The 16761-nt window shown below is 36.8% G+C and overlaps 2 protein-coding genes across 2 annotated transcripts in view; both read right to left on the bottom strand.

The window, feature by feature from the left end:
- Positions 1–16761, bottom strand: part of LOC127511452 (uncharacterized) — a 332174-nt gene that overhangs the window by 54700 nt on the left and 260713 nt on the right. The gene's annotated exons all lie outside the window — the stretch shown is intronic.
- LOC127511453 (uncharacterized) overlaps positions 5299–16761 on the bottom strand; it is a 60124-nt gene continuing 48661 nt past the window's right edge. The window contains exons 7-12 of the mRNA XM_051892265.1: positions 14355–14962; positions 13292–13387; positions 12972–13205; positions 12068–12227; positions 11867–11914; positions 5299–9873 (exon numbers count right to left, since the gene is read on the bottom strand). Of these exons, the coding sequence (XP_051748225.1) occupies positions 9341–9873; positions 11867–11914; positions 12068–12227; positions 12972–13205; positions 13292–13387; positions 14355–14962 (1679 nt within the window). The 3' untranslated portion in view covers positions 5299–9340. The remainder of the gene's footprint in view (positions 9874–11866; positions 11915–12067; positions 12228–12971; positions 13206–13291; positions 13388–14354; positions 14963–16761) is intronic.

Here is a 16761-nt window from a genome sequence, read left to right as displayed (position 1 = left end):
GCATATAGGCTACTATTTGTCACACAGTTTTTTCTTTCGTTTTGTTAATCTGTTAATTATTTGCGTGAATATATTATGTTAATTTTATAACGAGTAGGCCTATTCGATTCCTGGCCTTAATAAGTGATTCCAGAATAGATTTTTTTCCCCCTATTTTGTAGCCTATAGTAATTAATATTTCATTCATGCTATCGCATGTGAATAAATATGTGCATGATAACTACGGGACTATGTTAAATATATTTGTAATTTATCATCTGGTAACTGATTTTATTATCGACATTGCGATACTTGCAAGACATGGTCAATATATGATAATGGTCATATCAACCAGCTCTGACAGCATCGTGGGGAAAATTATACAACATTGAATGAACATGAATTCTCTGCTGTAATGCGATCTGATTCGCAGTGATTCGATCGAATGAGCTTCTTTCTTATGAATAAATGCAGAGAAGAGCTCAGAACTCTCCAGCCCTGGCAGCCGATCTCCAGATACACCATTCTACTTCAGATTCAGTGACGTTGCTTCGACTTTGCTTTTCAAGCCGAAAGAATGAAATTGCTCCGAAAAATGCAAAAATAACCAGTTTCTGCTAATTGGTAAAATTAGCCTGTACATATCTGTTCACATCTCAAAAAAAAAACCCTGTGTTTTGGGGTTTTATGATCCTTTATTTAGGACACTCTTCAAAAATATCTTTCATTTTTGTAGAGATGGGCATTTTAATAAGGATCAAATGACTGAGTTCATCTTTGAGAATGAAACCAACCTGTTTGTTCCTCAGTTTCTTCATGTTTCACTCTGAATGTTTCTTCAATCTTCATGTCTTCACTTTCCTCTTTAATAAACACCATATTTATATTAGTGTGTCACGTGGATCTCGGTCGCTTCACCAGGAGTTTTTCTGTGTTTGTCCTGTTTAAGATGAGAATTAACAAAAAAGAAAAATAAATCCGAACTAAATATATGGATGTGTCTCAATCAGCTCTAGTTCAGAACACTGGTGAGAGAGTCAGTCAGAGTGAAAGTTAATGAACTTAAATTACCTGATTAATAAAATATATTTACAATTAATACAGTAAGTTCATATTTATGATTTATATTTCATATTCAATTATTATTATTATTTTACATAACATTTAATAGATTACACTTTCAAGAAAACATAAGTAAAAGTTGTTCTCGTTGCATTTACACTGTTTTGACCAGCGGTGATTAATTATTTAAATATTTAATTATCAATTACACTTAATTATTTTACTTAGCAATTGATTCAGTTGACTCGGAGTTTCAAAAAACTAACTTTATCTCATCACTTCTTTCCAGTACCTGAATTAGTGTTTCCGATAAACTGATTCACGTTAGAGAGGAAACGAGACGCTGCTTTTCTGTTACTCATGAGTGGATATGATTTACTCTCAAAAAAAAAAATAATAAATAATAATAATAATAATAATTAATGTTAAATAAAGCATTGCAACGTTATTTTCAATAATTATTAATTTTTGTATATACTTTGTAAAAACGATTACATTGACTGAACAGTTTGCATTGGCTTTAATGCGTAAAAACACAAACCTTTCTTCAGCCGAATCACAACAGATGCAGGAGCGCGTCGCAGCCTTATGACAAAATCACCAGACCAAAATAAAAGTCCTATTTACATTCTATATACATATACTGTGTGTGTGTGTGTGTGTGTGTGTGTGTGTGTATTCTCCCTACATTGGGAGAAATGGATTAAAAAAACATACTAAATGATGTTTTTTTTTTTTTGAAAATGTAAAAAATGCAGAAAGTTTACTGTGATGGGTAGGTTTAAGGTTAGGTTTGTACAGTATAAAAACCATTATGTCTATGGAGAGTCCCTACAAGTATGGTGAACCAGACGTGTGTGTGTCTTGTTCAAGAGAATATTAAGAACTGCCAATGAAAGAGTGTGAGATTTTGTCTAATAGGCAAAACTGTAATGTTTGGGTGCAGGAACCATTTATACCAGATATTACAATATTAATATGCAAATAACTACAAATGTGGTTTACAAGTTTAAAATAAATTTTTTTAGGGGTGTATTCACATCAGTCTTGTTTGGCTCGATTGAATCGAACTCAAGTTCGTTTCCCTCCTTGGTGTGGATCTTTTGGGCAGGTGTGAATACAGCAACTAGGGTGCGGACCAAACAACCGCACCGAGACCCAGCTGAAGAGTTGGTCTCGGTCTGGTTCCAAACGAACTCTGGTACGGTTTGTTTGAGATGTGAACATGACCTGACCTCGATCCGACCCAATTGCAGAAAGCACTGCGCCTTTTTTGAGGTAACAGGCTCCGTTTGTCATACACAGAAAGACACAGACAAGGTGAGTACCAATTAACAAGTCTTTATTTGCAGAGACAAGGGAATCAGAGGGGGATGCAAACAGGATAGGTGAACATACACAGAAAAATGATGCTGGTGGACTCAACTGAAGTTAATGCAGGCTTTTAGTACAGGTGCGGTGAAGGTGGTGATGGCTGGCAAAGTATCCAAGGAGAATGAAGAGGGGAAGAGATGACAGAAGACAAATCTGGATCAGCAGGCAAGTTCTCTGGTGAGTAGTAGGTAGACTGAAGCAAGAAATAAAACAAATGGTCCGGACACTGATGTAACTGCTCCTTAAAATATTTACTATATAAACTGAAACGTTTCGATCAACTGGTCTTCATCAGGCACAAACTTAGTGACACAACACAACTCTTTATGGACAACAGGTGATCACATTAATTAAGTGCTCAATCACAATCATGTTCAATCAAGTGTATAAGTATTATCGCACACAAAAATAATTAAGAATACAAAAAAAAAAAAAAAAATACTCAAAATGCAAATTGTCAATCATAAAATATTCACAAAATATCCAAACCAAATTGCTAAACATAATACAAAATTTTGAAAAACAAAAAATGGATAAAGAAAATTACACAATCCTATAAAAAAAGGTTTAAGATCAAATCTTCATTCAACCAAAATAGCAACAAAGTATTTCAAGTATAAATCCAAAAACATTCGTGTTGTAATAATTTCCTCTCAAAATCTCCTCCTCTTGACGGTTTTTGCACCCTCTCTATGCCAATATATTGTAAGGCACTAACTATGATCATAATATTACTACGATGTTCACTTAGACGCATGCGTCAGGGTTGGGGAGTAACGCAATACATGTAACGGCGTTACGTAATCTGGATACAAAAATCCAGTAACTGTAATTCGTTACAGTTATGTCAAAAAAATGTAGTAATCAGATTCTGAAAAAAGGGGGGATACTATCAGGATTACAATGGTTTCATTTAAAACTAAATAAATCATTATTTTGCCATAATAACACATTAAGCGCTTCTTGATTCTACAGTATTTCTTGGTTCTGTTGCCAGTGATGACTCGTGTGAGCCACCCGCTGGTGCATGCGCAAATAACACCCGTCTGCAATCTCCTCAGACGCATATCGAATCACTGCTGCTAGTTGAAACGATGCTGCCCGCGGGGAACAACACTTTCAATTCATGGAAATTTTGCTTCTATTTTGTTTTCAAAGAAGAAAACGCAAACAACATGGTTGTACAGTGCAAACTCTGCCTTCCAGCTACGAAAACACTTTCTTTATCAAAGGACTAAAAATAGTCTGTAATACCACAATGTAGCCACTAGATGTCTGTATAGCCCTTTACATATATACAGGTGCTGGTCATATAATTAGAATATCATCAAAAAGTTGATTTATTTCACTAATTCCATTCAAAAAGTGAAACTTGTATATTATATTCATTCATTACACACAGACTGATATATTTCAAATGTTTATTTCTTTTAATTTTGATGATTATAACTGACAACTAAGGAAAATCCCAAATTCAGTATCTCAGAAAATTAGAATATTGTGAAAAGGTTCAACTTTGAAGACACCTAGTGCCACACTCTAATCAGCTAATTAACTCAAAACACCTGCAAAGGCCTTTAAATGGTCTCTCAGTCTAGTTCTGTAGGCTACACAATCATGGGGAAGACTGCTGACTTGACAGTTGTCCAAAAGACGACCATTGACCCCTTGCACAAGGAGGGCAAGACACAAAAGGTCATTGCAAAAGAGGCTGGCTGTTCACAGAGCTCTGTGTCCAAGCACATTAATAGAGAGGCGAAGGGAAGGAAAAGATATGGTAGATAAAAGTGTACAAGCAATAGGGATAACCGCACCCTGGAGAGGATTGTGAAACAAAACCCATTCAAAAATGTGGGGGAGATTCACAAAGAGTGGACTGCAGCTGGAGTCAGTGCTTCAAGAACCACTACGCACAGACGTATGCAAGACATGGGTTTCAGCTGTCGTGTCAAGCCACTCTTGAACAACAGACAGCGTCAGAAACGTCTCGCCTGGGCTAAAGACAAAAAGGACTGGACTGCTGCTGAGTGGTCCAAAGTTATGTTCTCTGATGAAAGTAAATTTTGCATTTCCTTTGGAAATCAAGGTCCCAGAGTCTGGAGGAAGAGAGGAGAGGCACACAATCCACGTTGCTTGAGGTCCAGTGTAAAGTTTCCACGGTCAGTGATGGTTTGGGGTGCCATGTCATCTGCTGGTGTTGGTCAACTGTGTTTTCTGAGGTCCAAGGTCAACGCAGCCATATACCAGGAAGTTTTAGAGCACTTCATGCTTCCTGCTGCTGACCAACTTTATGGAGATGCAGATTTCATTTTCCAACAGGACTTGGCACCTGCACACAGTGCCAAAGCTACCAGTACCTGGTTTAAGGACCATGGTATCCCTGTTCTTAATTGGCCAGCAAACTCACCTGACCTTAACCCCATAGAAAATCTATGGGGTATTGTGAAGAGGACGATGTGATATGCCAGACCCAACAATGCGGAAGAGCTGAAGGCCACTATCAGAGCAACCTGGGCTCTAATAACACCTGAGCAGTGCCACAGACTGATCGACTCCATGCCACGCCGCATTGCTGCAGTAATTCAGGCAAAAGGAGCCCCAACTAAGTAATGAGTGCTGTACATGCTCATACTTTTCATGTTCATACTTTTCAGTTGGCCAAGATTTCTAAAAATACTTTCTTTGTATTGGTCATTAGTAATATTCTAATTTTCTGAGATACTGAATTTGGGATTTTCCTTAGTTGTCAGTTATAATCATCAAAATTAAAAGAAATAAACATTTGAAATATATCAGTCTGTGTGTAATGAATGAATATAATATACAAGTTTCACTTTTTGAATGGAATTAGTGAAATAAATCAACTTTTTGATGATATTCTAATTATATGACCAGCACCTGTATATGCAGGGCTGTGTATTCCCAAGTTGTGGAAATGAGTCATTACTGCAGTTTTAATAGGTTTTAAAAGTAACCCAAATGCTAAACATTAAAATTAAAGCAGAACAAACATGAACAGAAATGTCCGAGCTTGTTCAGTTTGGTTTTGATCTGATGTCACTTTTATATTTTTAAGCTCTAAACAACAACAACGACAATAATATTGCAACAGATAAGTTGAGACCCATTCAAAAGTATAGAACGTGTAACATTTAAAAACATGCAAAAATTGAAAAGAAATAATTAAAATTAAATTTATAAATGCAATTTATTTACAGTGAAGTTGACCCCTTTCTTTCTTTCTTTCTTTCTTTCTTTATATAGGCCTATGTGACCTTGAAGTAATCCAAAAGTAATCAGATTACATTACTTTCATATTGTGGTACTTGGATTACATTACTGAATACTTTTTTATGAAGTAATTTGTAACTGTAACGGAATACATTTTTAAAGTAACACTCCCAAGCCTGGCATGCATAATGATCTAGAAGTCTTACCTGCATAGGTAAGACCACACGGACAACGAGTAAGATACAATGTCATCGTATAGATGACATTGTATCATATGATGCTCTTAAAGGAACACTCCACTTTTTTTGAAAATAGGCTCATTTTCCAACTCCCCTAGAGTTACACTTTTAGCATAGCTTAGCATAGTTCATTGAATCTGATTAGACCGTTAGCATCTTGCTCAAAAATGACCAAAGAGTTTCGATATTTTTCCTATTTAAAACTTGACTCTTCTGTAGTTACATTGTGTACTAAGACTGTACCATGGGTGCAGCAGGCGCAATGATATTACGCAGCGTCTCTCACAAATGTCTCCATGGTTGCAAGGCACGCTCCCTGTGCAAGCAGCGGGTCACAGGCGCTGCGTAATATCATTGCGCCTGCTGCAGCCATGGTACGGCAGCAAAGTTCCTTGATTATTATGCCAGAATGAGAGTATAGTTCCTAGCCATATCGGACTAGAAAATCACAACTTTTCATTTTCCGTCAGTCTTAGTACACAATGTAACTACAGAAGAGTCAAGTTTTAAATAGGAAAAATATTGAAACTCTTTGGTCATTTTTGAGCGAGATGCTAACGGTCTAATCAGATTCAATGAACTATGCTAAGCTATGCTAAAAGTGGTACCGCCAGACCCGGAGATCGGCTGAATGGATTCGAAAACGGTAAAACTCAACTGTGTAACTCTAGGGGAGTTGGAAAATGAGCCTATTTTCAAAAAAAGTGGAGTGTTCCTTTAAGTTTCTTCATATTGCTGATATAGCTGATAACACTAAATCCAGTGGCGTAACTTTGGTAAAGTGGGTGTGACAGGAATGTGTGTGGTCGGGGGGTGTATTGTAATTGTATTATTACAATAATAAATGCACAAAATTTATTGACATAGACCTCATGTTTAATGTGATAGTTTCATCCTTACATCTATTATAATACAATTAGTCTCATGAGTATTTACATTAGTCAATAAATATGTGGATCCGCATGCATTGGTAGACTGTCCTGATGGACCAATGGTAGAATTTTTGCTCAGCGTGCCAGAGGTTCTAATCCACCCAAGTATATAATGTATTTTATTTTTTTCTTATTAAAACCAAAAATGTTCATCAGTGATTGTACATCAAGAGCAGGGACACATTTATGTGTATTTTGTTTTGCGATTTCACCGGAACATAATTCTCTGCAACAGCGTTAAGAGATCGATTGAAGCGCTCGTTCGTGTGAAGACTGCGCAGTGTGCACGAGTGTATGACTTAATAAAGCAGAGTTCATATTATGTGTCATTTTTGGGTCGGCAATATGATCAAAACCTTAAGATATAAGACATTTTAATTAAAATAACGATAACAGTAACGATATATCACAATATAGATATTAAAAAATAAGAGCGAAAAAATGGATTACACACAATAGAACAAATGAAACTGATCCAAATAATTAGTAATTCCTTCTGAAGTATTTGGTAATACTTCAGTCATTACTAGTGGGTTACCATGACCTTCACATTAGAATTAATTATACATTATGCATAATTCATATTAATTATGAACCTGTATATAGTAGTAATTCTCTGGGAGCTAAAAAATAATAGTGAACTACTACTAATTTGCTAATCAGAGTTTCTTGTTAGTTGATAGCAGTTACTAGAGTGTTCATAATGCATTACTCATTTGTGCCTGTGTAGTTATTCATTAATGATGGAACAGTATTCTAAAGTGTTGCCTGAATTATTTGTGTTCATTACAGCACTGAGAGCAGCAGCGGGACGATCACATGACAGATATAGAAAGAAAACACTGACATTATTCACCACAACACTACATGATGAATTCAGACCATGGTATTACCACAGTTCATGTAGAAAGACATGGTTTTATCATGTCAGGATGCTTTCTAGATCAGGACAAGCAGCATGAACCACTGAACAAAGAAACTCCAACAATTCTGACATTTACAGTAATGATGGGATTCATCTGGACTGATTTCAGAGTTCAGCTTACAGTTTTCCTTCTTTCATACCTAATATATTTCCGAGTTATCTGGATTGAACTCATGATGATTTGACTCAATACTTGTTTTTATCTTTTCACAGAGTTGTTAGGCTCTGGGTCCGTATTCATCAAGCCTCTGAGAATTTTCCACAATGTTTTAATTGCAACCGGTGTGCTGTTAACTGATATGCCTATATGTAGTCTAAATTTTATGATATAACCAGCCACTATGGATTCCAAAAGAAAACCAAACTGGTGGGAGGAAGAAGCGCTACTGCTTGCTGAATTAGTCGAACAAGTTAACTGTAACTGCTCGTCGTCAAACATTTCAAAAACATTCTTGCTCCCCTGAAAGATTTGTCTGCCTCAGTGCCATCACAAGCCCGTACTGGCAACTCCTAACCACTTGAGAGACCTCTCGAGCTGTCTTAAATAACTGGGAGAGAAAGAGTGGTTCTTAGCTTTAAGAAATTTGATAACTTGCTTTTATACTTAAAGGAACACTCCACTTTTTTTGAAAATAGGCTCATTTTCCAACTCCCCTAGAGTTAAACAGTTGAGTTTTACCGTTTTTGAATCCATTCAGCTGATCTCCGGGTCTGGCGGTACCACTTTTAGCATAGCTTAGCATAGTTCATTGAATCTGATTAGACCGTTAGCATCTCACTCAAAAATGACCAATGAGTTTCAGTATTTCTCTTATTTAAAACTAGACTCTTCTGTAGTTACATTGTGTACTAAGAACCGACAGAAAATGAAAAGTTGTGATTTTCTAGGCCAATATGGAACTATACTCTCATTCTGGCATAATAATCAAGGAAATTTGCTGCCGTACCATGGGTGCAGCAGGCGCAATGATATTACACAGCGTCTCTCACAAATGTCTCCATGGTTGCAAGGCACGCTCCCTGGGCAAGCAGGGGGTCACAGGCGCTGCGTAATATCATTGTGCCTGCTGCACCCATGGTACGGCCCCAGATTTCCAGTGTGAACAGATCATGGCTCTGAATTGACCTGCATGTGCAAAAGAACGATACAAACGGGGTTGCCAGGTTTTTTACCACAAAATCCACTCAATTGCTTTTCAAAACTAGTCCAAAACTAGCCCACTCGTGTTCCGTGGGGTATCCCGGTAAAAATAGCATTCTGTTTGCTAAATATCACGTTAGTGCAGTCGTTTCAACCCGCTGAGTTGCAAAACCCGCAGCAACAGTGAAAAAGTAAAAAAGTCCAGTTAAAATATGCAGCATAAAATATGAATAAAATATAATATAATATAATTTTAATTAAAAAATAAATAAATAAATAATAAAAAAATTGAATTAGTTCCTTATACTTTAAACAATGAAATGACATTAAAAAAATACTGGACTAAATACTAAATTAAAAAAAACATTTTTTCCCAGGTCTTATGAGGATAACATCTGATTCATCATGCAGCTCAAAGCATTATGGGTAGAATCTCTCTACAGTCTATTCTGATTCATCAACACAGTTTCACTGATGATCCAGGACCAACATTAAACCCAGGATAGAGCGGTTGAGTGAATGTGGTCTGGACTGTGTGGATGAGGCTCATTGTGTCTCCAGAGACGCTGTAGAAGGACAGAGTTCCTGCACTGTGATCCACATACACTCCTATTCTCCTGCTGATGGACTTTACTGGGAGTTTAGTCTTTATGTTATTGTGTCTGAATGAATAACTGGAGGAAGAGCAGATCAAACTCCAGGACTGATCATTACCTCCAAACACACACTCTTTACCCAATCCCTTCCTGCTGATGCTCTTATATGACACTGATATAGACACACCATACACACCATCACTACTCCACTCAATCTCCCAGTAACAGCGTCCACACACACTCTCTCGACACAACACCTGCGCCCACTGATCAAATCTGTCTGGATGATCAGGATACGGCTGGACTGTGTCAGTGCCAGTAATGACTCTGTTCCTCTTAGACAGACGGAGGAGATTATTCACTGTGTTCAGATCCAGATTGAGCTGATGGGAAACTGATGGAGATAAAACACATCAGAATCAGGAATTATGAATCTGATCTTTTAATGTTTCTGAACTCTTCATGTTCAATATATCATCAGTGTCTCAGTACAGTTTACCAGATATCCTGTGAAAATCATCATTTACATCAGTGGATCTCAACCTTTTTTGGGCCGGTCTAATCAGTCTTCCCTGAATATTAATGTTATTTTTCTGTGTTTATTATAATTGGGCCTATTATTATATTTACACCATTCAAATGTTTGAGGTCAGTGTGATTCTTTTTAAAAGAAACTGATACTTTAATTCAGCAAGGATCCATTAAAATGATTCAACAATAAGTGTAATAATTTGATTTATAAAGTTTTTAAGCATTGTATGTCTATTGTTGGTGATTTTCAGTGCTGTAGACTTTGGCGATCTTGAGCTCTCTTTAAATTTCTATCTGTCGCTCCAAAGTTTAAAGAGACTTGATACAAAATCCTGTTTAGGATAAATACATAGTGGAATTTTCCCACAAGAGTTTTCAGTTAATTACTTTCCTGAAACTCTTGAAAAGTTATTTTATTACTGTGATTTTACCTCTAAATCTTGAATGAATGTTTTTAATTGGCTTTCAGTGAAAAATAATCATATTTATTCATTAGTTTTAGAAGATTTCCTGATTTTGAAGAATATATTGAATCCCCAGTTTAGTGCTGTCCTGATTCACATCTTTGTTAAAGTCATGAGTTTATTCCATCTCAAATCTTTTTATTTCAATCCTTCTGTTCATCAAAACTTCCAGATAAAAAACACCTCCACACACTCCACATTTTTATTTTACAGTTTTTAAATATTTTCAAATAGAAAAGGTTCTTTAAAATCACTGATATTAAACAATATTGCAGACCCCAAACTTTTGATCGGTGGTGTATATTATATATTATTTATTTTTATTTATAATATATTTTTTGGTGTATTTTATTATTGTTAATTATTATTAATGATATTATTATTACTATTCACTTATATAACATTTAAAAAGCATGTAATTAAATGCCACATAACAGATTTGACTAGATAATTTAAATATCATTATCTTTAGTTTCCCCAAGATAAAAAAGAAATAACATATTGCCATGGTATGTTATTCTTAGATAACAACCGCTGAAAACACTTAACACAGGCTCATCCAGGTTACTGAAGTCACCTACGCTATACACTTGCTAGGAATGGCTTTTCTTCCTCGAAGTTTTGCGTTTGGTGAGCCAATAAAATACTAAAACTCAGTCAAGTGAATATTTTGTGTACATTTATTTAATTATGTCATCCAGTATCGTGACTCACTCTCTCTTGTTTCATACAAACGCAGCTGCTGCCATTTTGTGACTATTGTTTTGTTCACTGTAATGGATTATAAGATAACAAATAGATACGATTTTAAAACAGTTTTATCTCAGATCAATATCTCTTGTCCCCATAATTATTTATGTGGCGAAATGCTGTTTAATAAGCTGTGACTGTACTGTATCCCTTAAATGCTTTGCAACCGGATGGATGTACCCCTTACTTATTACAAGCTTACCATTGTGAATCGGGCTAAGGTAAGGAGATAGTTTTGAACACTGGCTGGTTATGTATTTGCTAAAAAATTTGATTTTGCATCATTTTTAACCCAAAAAAGTTACGGACTGCAGTTTTAAATAAAGGCTTTAGAAATTTGGTGCTGAAAGCTTAATTACGTATATTACTGCAGCCAATCAGCAAAAAAAAATTACTTTCTTTTGCAAGTAATTACAAGTTTCATCTTGCAAATCTTTCACATATACACACCTTAAACAAACGCCTCCCAAGAACTCCTCAACACCCCCTTTTGAAGATATATTCCAGCACCACCGATATTCTCTGAACACCCCGTTGAGAAATGCTCAACTACAAAACTCTTCTGTCATGTTTTCTTTCACCTTCTACAGGAAGAACATGAATACACTTTGAGTTTCTCTGCTTGTTTTCTTAGTGACTTACATTGTAGGAAGTCGTTCCTGGTTCTGGGAACAATGTTGGTGAAAGTGACTGTGGAAATCAACAGACATGAAGAGTGTGATTATCATGTCAAGAGAAAATGATCCCTGCATCCGTTCCTAAGACATTTCTAATATGATCTTCTACATGATATGAGATGATGGAGGATCATTTCTGAGAGCAGATGAATCTCCAGGACTTTACCTCTGTCAGAGATCTTCTTCAGCTCCTCTTTGCAGAAATCCTCCAGTTTGTCTCTCAGCTGACGGACAGATTCTCTCACTCCATCAAAAGAGGAGAGAGAACTGAAGGGATCGTCATTTACGTCTGTAGATTCAGGAGGAGCTGAGAGAGACTGGAAACTCTACAGAAAACAGAAATCAAAGCTCATCACCTCCACACTTCAGACAATAACCTGCACTACTGTCAGATTTGAGCAGCTCTTGTTGATCTTTAGTAACTCTCCTCAATCCAGCACTTTCACAGCATCAGATTCATTCTTCTCATATTCATTATATCATGTTAGAGCTGTAAGTTCTAGTGTTTGACACTTACACTATATGTGAACTTTCTAGGAAAACACTTGATGATCAAACATCTGCCAATAACATAAATGTAACAGATCAAGTTCATCAATGGAGTCACATGACAGGGTTGAGTAGATTTGATCAGGAAAAGCAGTTCAAAGGCAATGAGTAGATTGACCATTATTTATAACTTTTGAGCAGTTCGTGGCTCTGAAATTCACAAGGACTCTTAGGACACGATCCCAAGGTCAGGTTTTGTGTTTTAAATATGCTGAAGCATCACTAATATACAGCCAAATTCATTAATGTGTTTAAATATTAGTGAAGTTTTAAACTGTTTGCAGTCTGGAAACTCAATATATCTTTCAGAAAAATGAAGCAATTTCCAGAGCTGAACTGCGTTTGTAAGTGCGTCTCTTTCAAAAGAAGAAGATCAGATGAGAGTCTGACTGATGATTATATAATAACCGAACACACAGATCAACACTTCAGTCAACGGCTCATTCTGCTCTCATGAAATGTTTCTCTGTGAGTCTCTTGCTCAAGTCCACTATGATCCTGTCCTTCTAGATCTCTGTTACCTGCAGGAAATGGATGTGATCCTGTGTGTGTGAAAGCTGCTCCAGCTCAGCGTCTCTCCTCCTCAGATCATTGATCTCCTGCTCCAGTCGCTCCAGTCGTCCTTCAGCTCGACTCACTGCAGTCTTTTCCTGATCTCTGATCCGCTGTGTGGCCTCAGAGCGGCTTCTCTCAATGGAGCGGATGAGCTCAGTGAAGATCCTCTCACTGTCCTCCACTGCTGTCTGTGCAGAGCGCTGTTAGGACACACATCACAATCACACAGTGGCTTCAGTGAGTCCTGACTGAGACTTCTCAAACTTCTCTTCTTCTCCAGACTCACCTTATGAGACTCCACAGCCTCTCTCAGCTGCTGAAGATCTTTCTCTCTCTGCTGGATCCTCTGCTGGAACGACCTCTGCGTCTCCTTCAGCTGGTGCTAAAGGACAAACCAATGACAGGAGAAACATCACATAAATCAAGTAAACAGATATGAATCCAGTATCAGTGAAGTGCTGAGATTGAGGGTTAAAGATCTTGTATGGTAAGTTTATAGTTTCAACCATAAGTGTCAGCATTATTTCATCAATGTCTAGTTTTATATGGATAGTTCACCCAGAAATGTAAATTCTTTCATTGTTTACTCATCCTCATGTCTTTACAAACTTGTATGATTTTCTCTTGCAGAACACAAAAGAAGATATTCTGAATAATGTCTCTGTTTCTAGAGCCCAAATCAAATGTGGTGATACGTCAATAACATCAAACTTCACTGGCTCATGCATGTCAACATGGGCTGTGAGCGATTGAGTGGAACACGCTGGCATAGAGAGGAATGCGATTTTCGGAAACTGAAACTGAAACAGTGTTCAGACGTTAAATGATGGCTCTGGTTGTTTTAGAATTTTTGCTCCCCCTACTGGTCATTTTATATTCTACCGCTTAAATTTATGTTATTCAGTTTCTGAAGAACAGCGTGTCATTCCACCATATTAACAACACTTAACAAGAGACACTGCCTGTAAGTAAAGTTAATTACTTATTATTATTGATTTATGCTATTATGTATGTTTATGAAGGATTACAGGTATAAATAATTGTTTTCATAATACATCATTGTGAAATTCATAGTTCTGTTCATATAAAATATTTGCACTGCTTAAGGTTTTATTAAACATTTATCTCTCAGTATACAGTATGTACATTGTGTAAACATTTTGCATGATTATCTCATGTTGAATAATAATTGTATAAATAAATGTGAAAAATGTTGAGTCCAATCTTTTTACTTTACAGTTTTACACATTTTACTCAGTAAATCATCTGAACGACGCCTTCCTGGTGTCAAGACTTGTTATTCAATAGTGTTTAGCTTGCTGGGTACGAAGCCAGTACAAAGTTCATACCTGTTTCTCTGTCCTCTGTGCTGCAGCTGATACAGTGTCGTGGTTTTTATGTTCATACATCGTACACAGCAGACATATACACTTCTGATCAGTGCGGCAGAAAACCTCAAGGATCTTGTCGTGTTTCGGGCAGATCATCTCCTGCAGTCGTCCAGTGGCTTCAGTCACTTTATGTGGCTTACGTGAGTGAAATTCCTCATGACGGTCAAAATGAGTTTGACAGTAAGACTCCAGACACACCAGACAGGACTTGATGGCTTTGTGTTTTCTTCCAGTACAGACGTCACATGGCACATCTCCAGCTCCAGCGTAACAGTCAGCAGGAAGTTTAATCTTCTTCAGTTTCTCCACCAGTTCAGCCAGAATGGTGTTTTTACCTAAAGCAGGTCTTGGACTGAAGGTCTGTCTGCACTGAGGGCAGCTGTAGACTCTCATCTGATCCTCCTGATCCCAGCAGCCTGTAATACAGATCTTACAGTAACTGTGTCCACAGGGAATGGCCACTGGATCCTTCAGGAGATCCAGACACACTGAACACATGAACTCATCCTGAGAAATTCTGGCTTCTGCCATTTTACAGCATGAACACAGAGACACAAACACAGCAGCTCAACTACACTCAGGTAACTCTGAACTCATGTGATTCCTGTTTCCTGGTTCTGTGTTTGAGTGACGTGTGTAAAACAGCTTCCTCATTCCTGGTCCTGAAGAGCCTCACTGCTGCTAAGTTTTTAGTTTCCATGTGTGTTCCCACACATATTGGGCCTCATTTATCAATCTAATGTAGAAACGAGTGCAGATCCGAGAGCAGAAATCATCTTACGACAGGGTTAACATGTGATTCATCAAACATTCATATGCTGCCAATCCCATCGTACGAATGATTGTACATTGATAAATGTGGTGGCTGAAAACAATCATCATTTAAATATTACGCCCCTAAACATTCAGGGTTTAGAAGCCTCGCCCCTAGAGCTTATGACATGGAGAAACATATACTGGCCAAGAAGAAGAGGAAGAAATCTCATGAAAGAAAAATTGATCTTACTCCAAAAACAGCCATTAACCTCGTAATTTTAAATAATTACATTCATTTAAATGTATATTCAATACCGGTAAATAAAATGAAACCTTTACAAACATTATAAACACTATAACATAGGCAATTTTCCCCTCACTCCACAACAAATCCTTTAAATTTAATGTTATTTAGAACAGAACAAGAATGAAAAGTGAGTAGCTATCAGTTATATATTTAACTATAAAATAAAACACAAATTAAGCATTCATTATAAACAACAAACGTCAAGCCAAAATGAGTTTATTTAAAGTGAAACTGAAATGGCATTGGGCTCATCTCGCTCATTCAGCCATAATACAAATATATTTGCCAATCTGAGCAGTGTAACTTATGTTTGGTTGACAGTATTTTAGTTTGATGATGAATGGCTTAAAATGTCAAATTAGCAACGCTAGAACTGATATAATAATAATAATAATAATAAGTTTATTTTATATAGCACCGTTCTGCAAACTCAAGGTCGCTTTACAATATTGTAACACATAAATATGACGGCAGACAGAAAAACAATATGAAAACATAAAATGCATAACACATAACATCATACAGTCAGAGGTCAGAAAAACAAGAAAAGATATGTTTTAAGGTGGGTTTTGAAATCATGTAATGATGAGAGATCACGAATGTGTTCCAGAGTGTGGGGGCAGAGATGCAAAATGCCCGACCACCAAATGATGCTAGCTGACATGGAATCAACAAAAGACCAGTATCAGAAGATCTTAATATGCGCACAGGAGAGTAGGTATGAATGAGATCAGAAATATACTGGGGGGCAAGACCATTAAGTGTTTTGAATGTGATGAGGAGTATTTTGTATTGAATACAAAAACGAACGGGTAGCCAATGGAGTCTGTGTAGAATGGGAGTAATGTGAGAAGATTTCTTTGAGTAAGTGAGAACCCTAGCTGCAGAGTTCTGAATATATTGGAGCTTATTAATTGTTGTGTTTGGTAAACCAGAGAAAAGAGAATTACAATAGTTGAGTCGGGAAGTAATGAAGGCATGAACCAGTGTCTCAGCGTCATTGATATTTAAGAAGGGACGTAAATGTGCAATATTACGGATGTGAAAGAAGGCAGACTTAAGTGAAGAGATGTGTGGAAGGAAGGAAAGTGATGAGTCAAAGACTATACCCAGGTTTTTAACCAAGGCTCCAGCAATGTTAACATTGTCAAGACAGAAATGAGCTACAGTTTTTGGTGAACCAACAAGAAGTAGATCTGTTTGTCGGTGGTTCATATGATCATTTAGGAAGTGTAAGTAAATAATTAATAAACTATTTAAATGTACATTTATACATCTTATTTAGACGTATAGTAATAGTTA

Source organism: Ctenopharyngodon idella, chromosome 4 (assembly GCF_019924925.1).
Source record: "Ctenopharyngodon idella isolate HZGC_01 chromosome 4, HZGC01, whole genome shotgun sequence".
NCBI lineage: Eukaryota > Metazoa > Chordata > Actinopteri > Cypriniformes > Xenocyprididae > Ctenopharyngodon > Ctenopharyngodon idella.
Note: the sequence above shows the minus strand (reverse complement) of the source record. Positions and strands in the feature narration are given on the sequence as shown.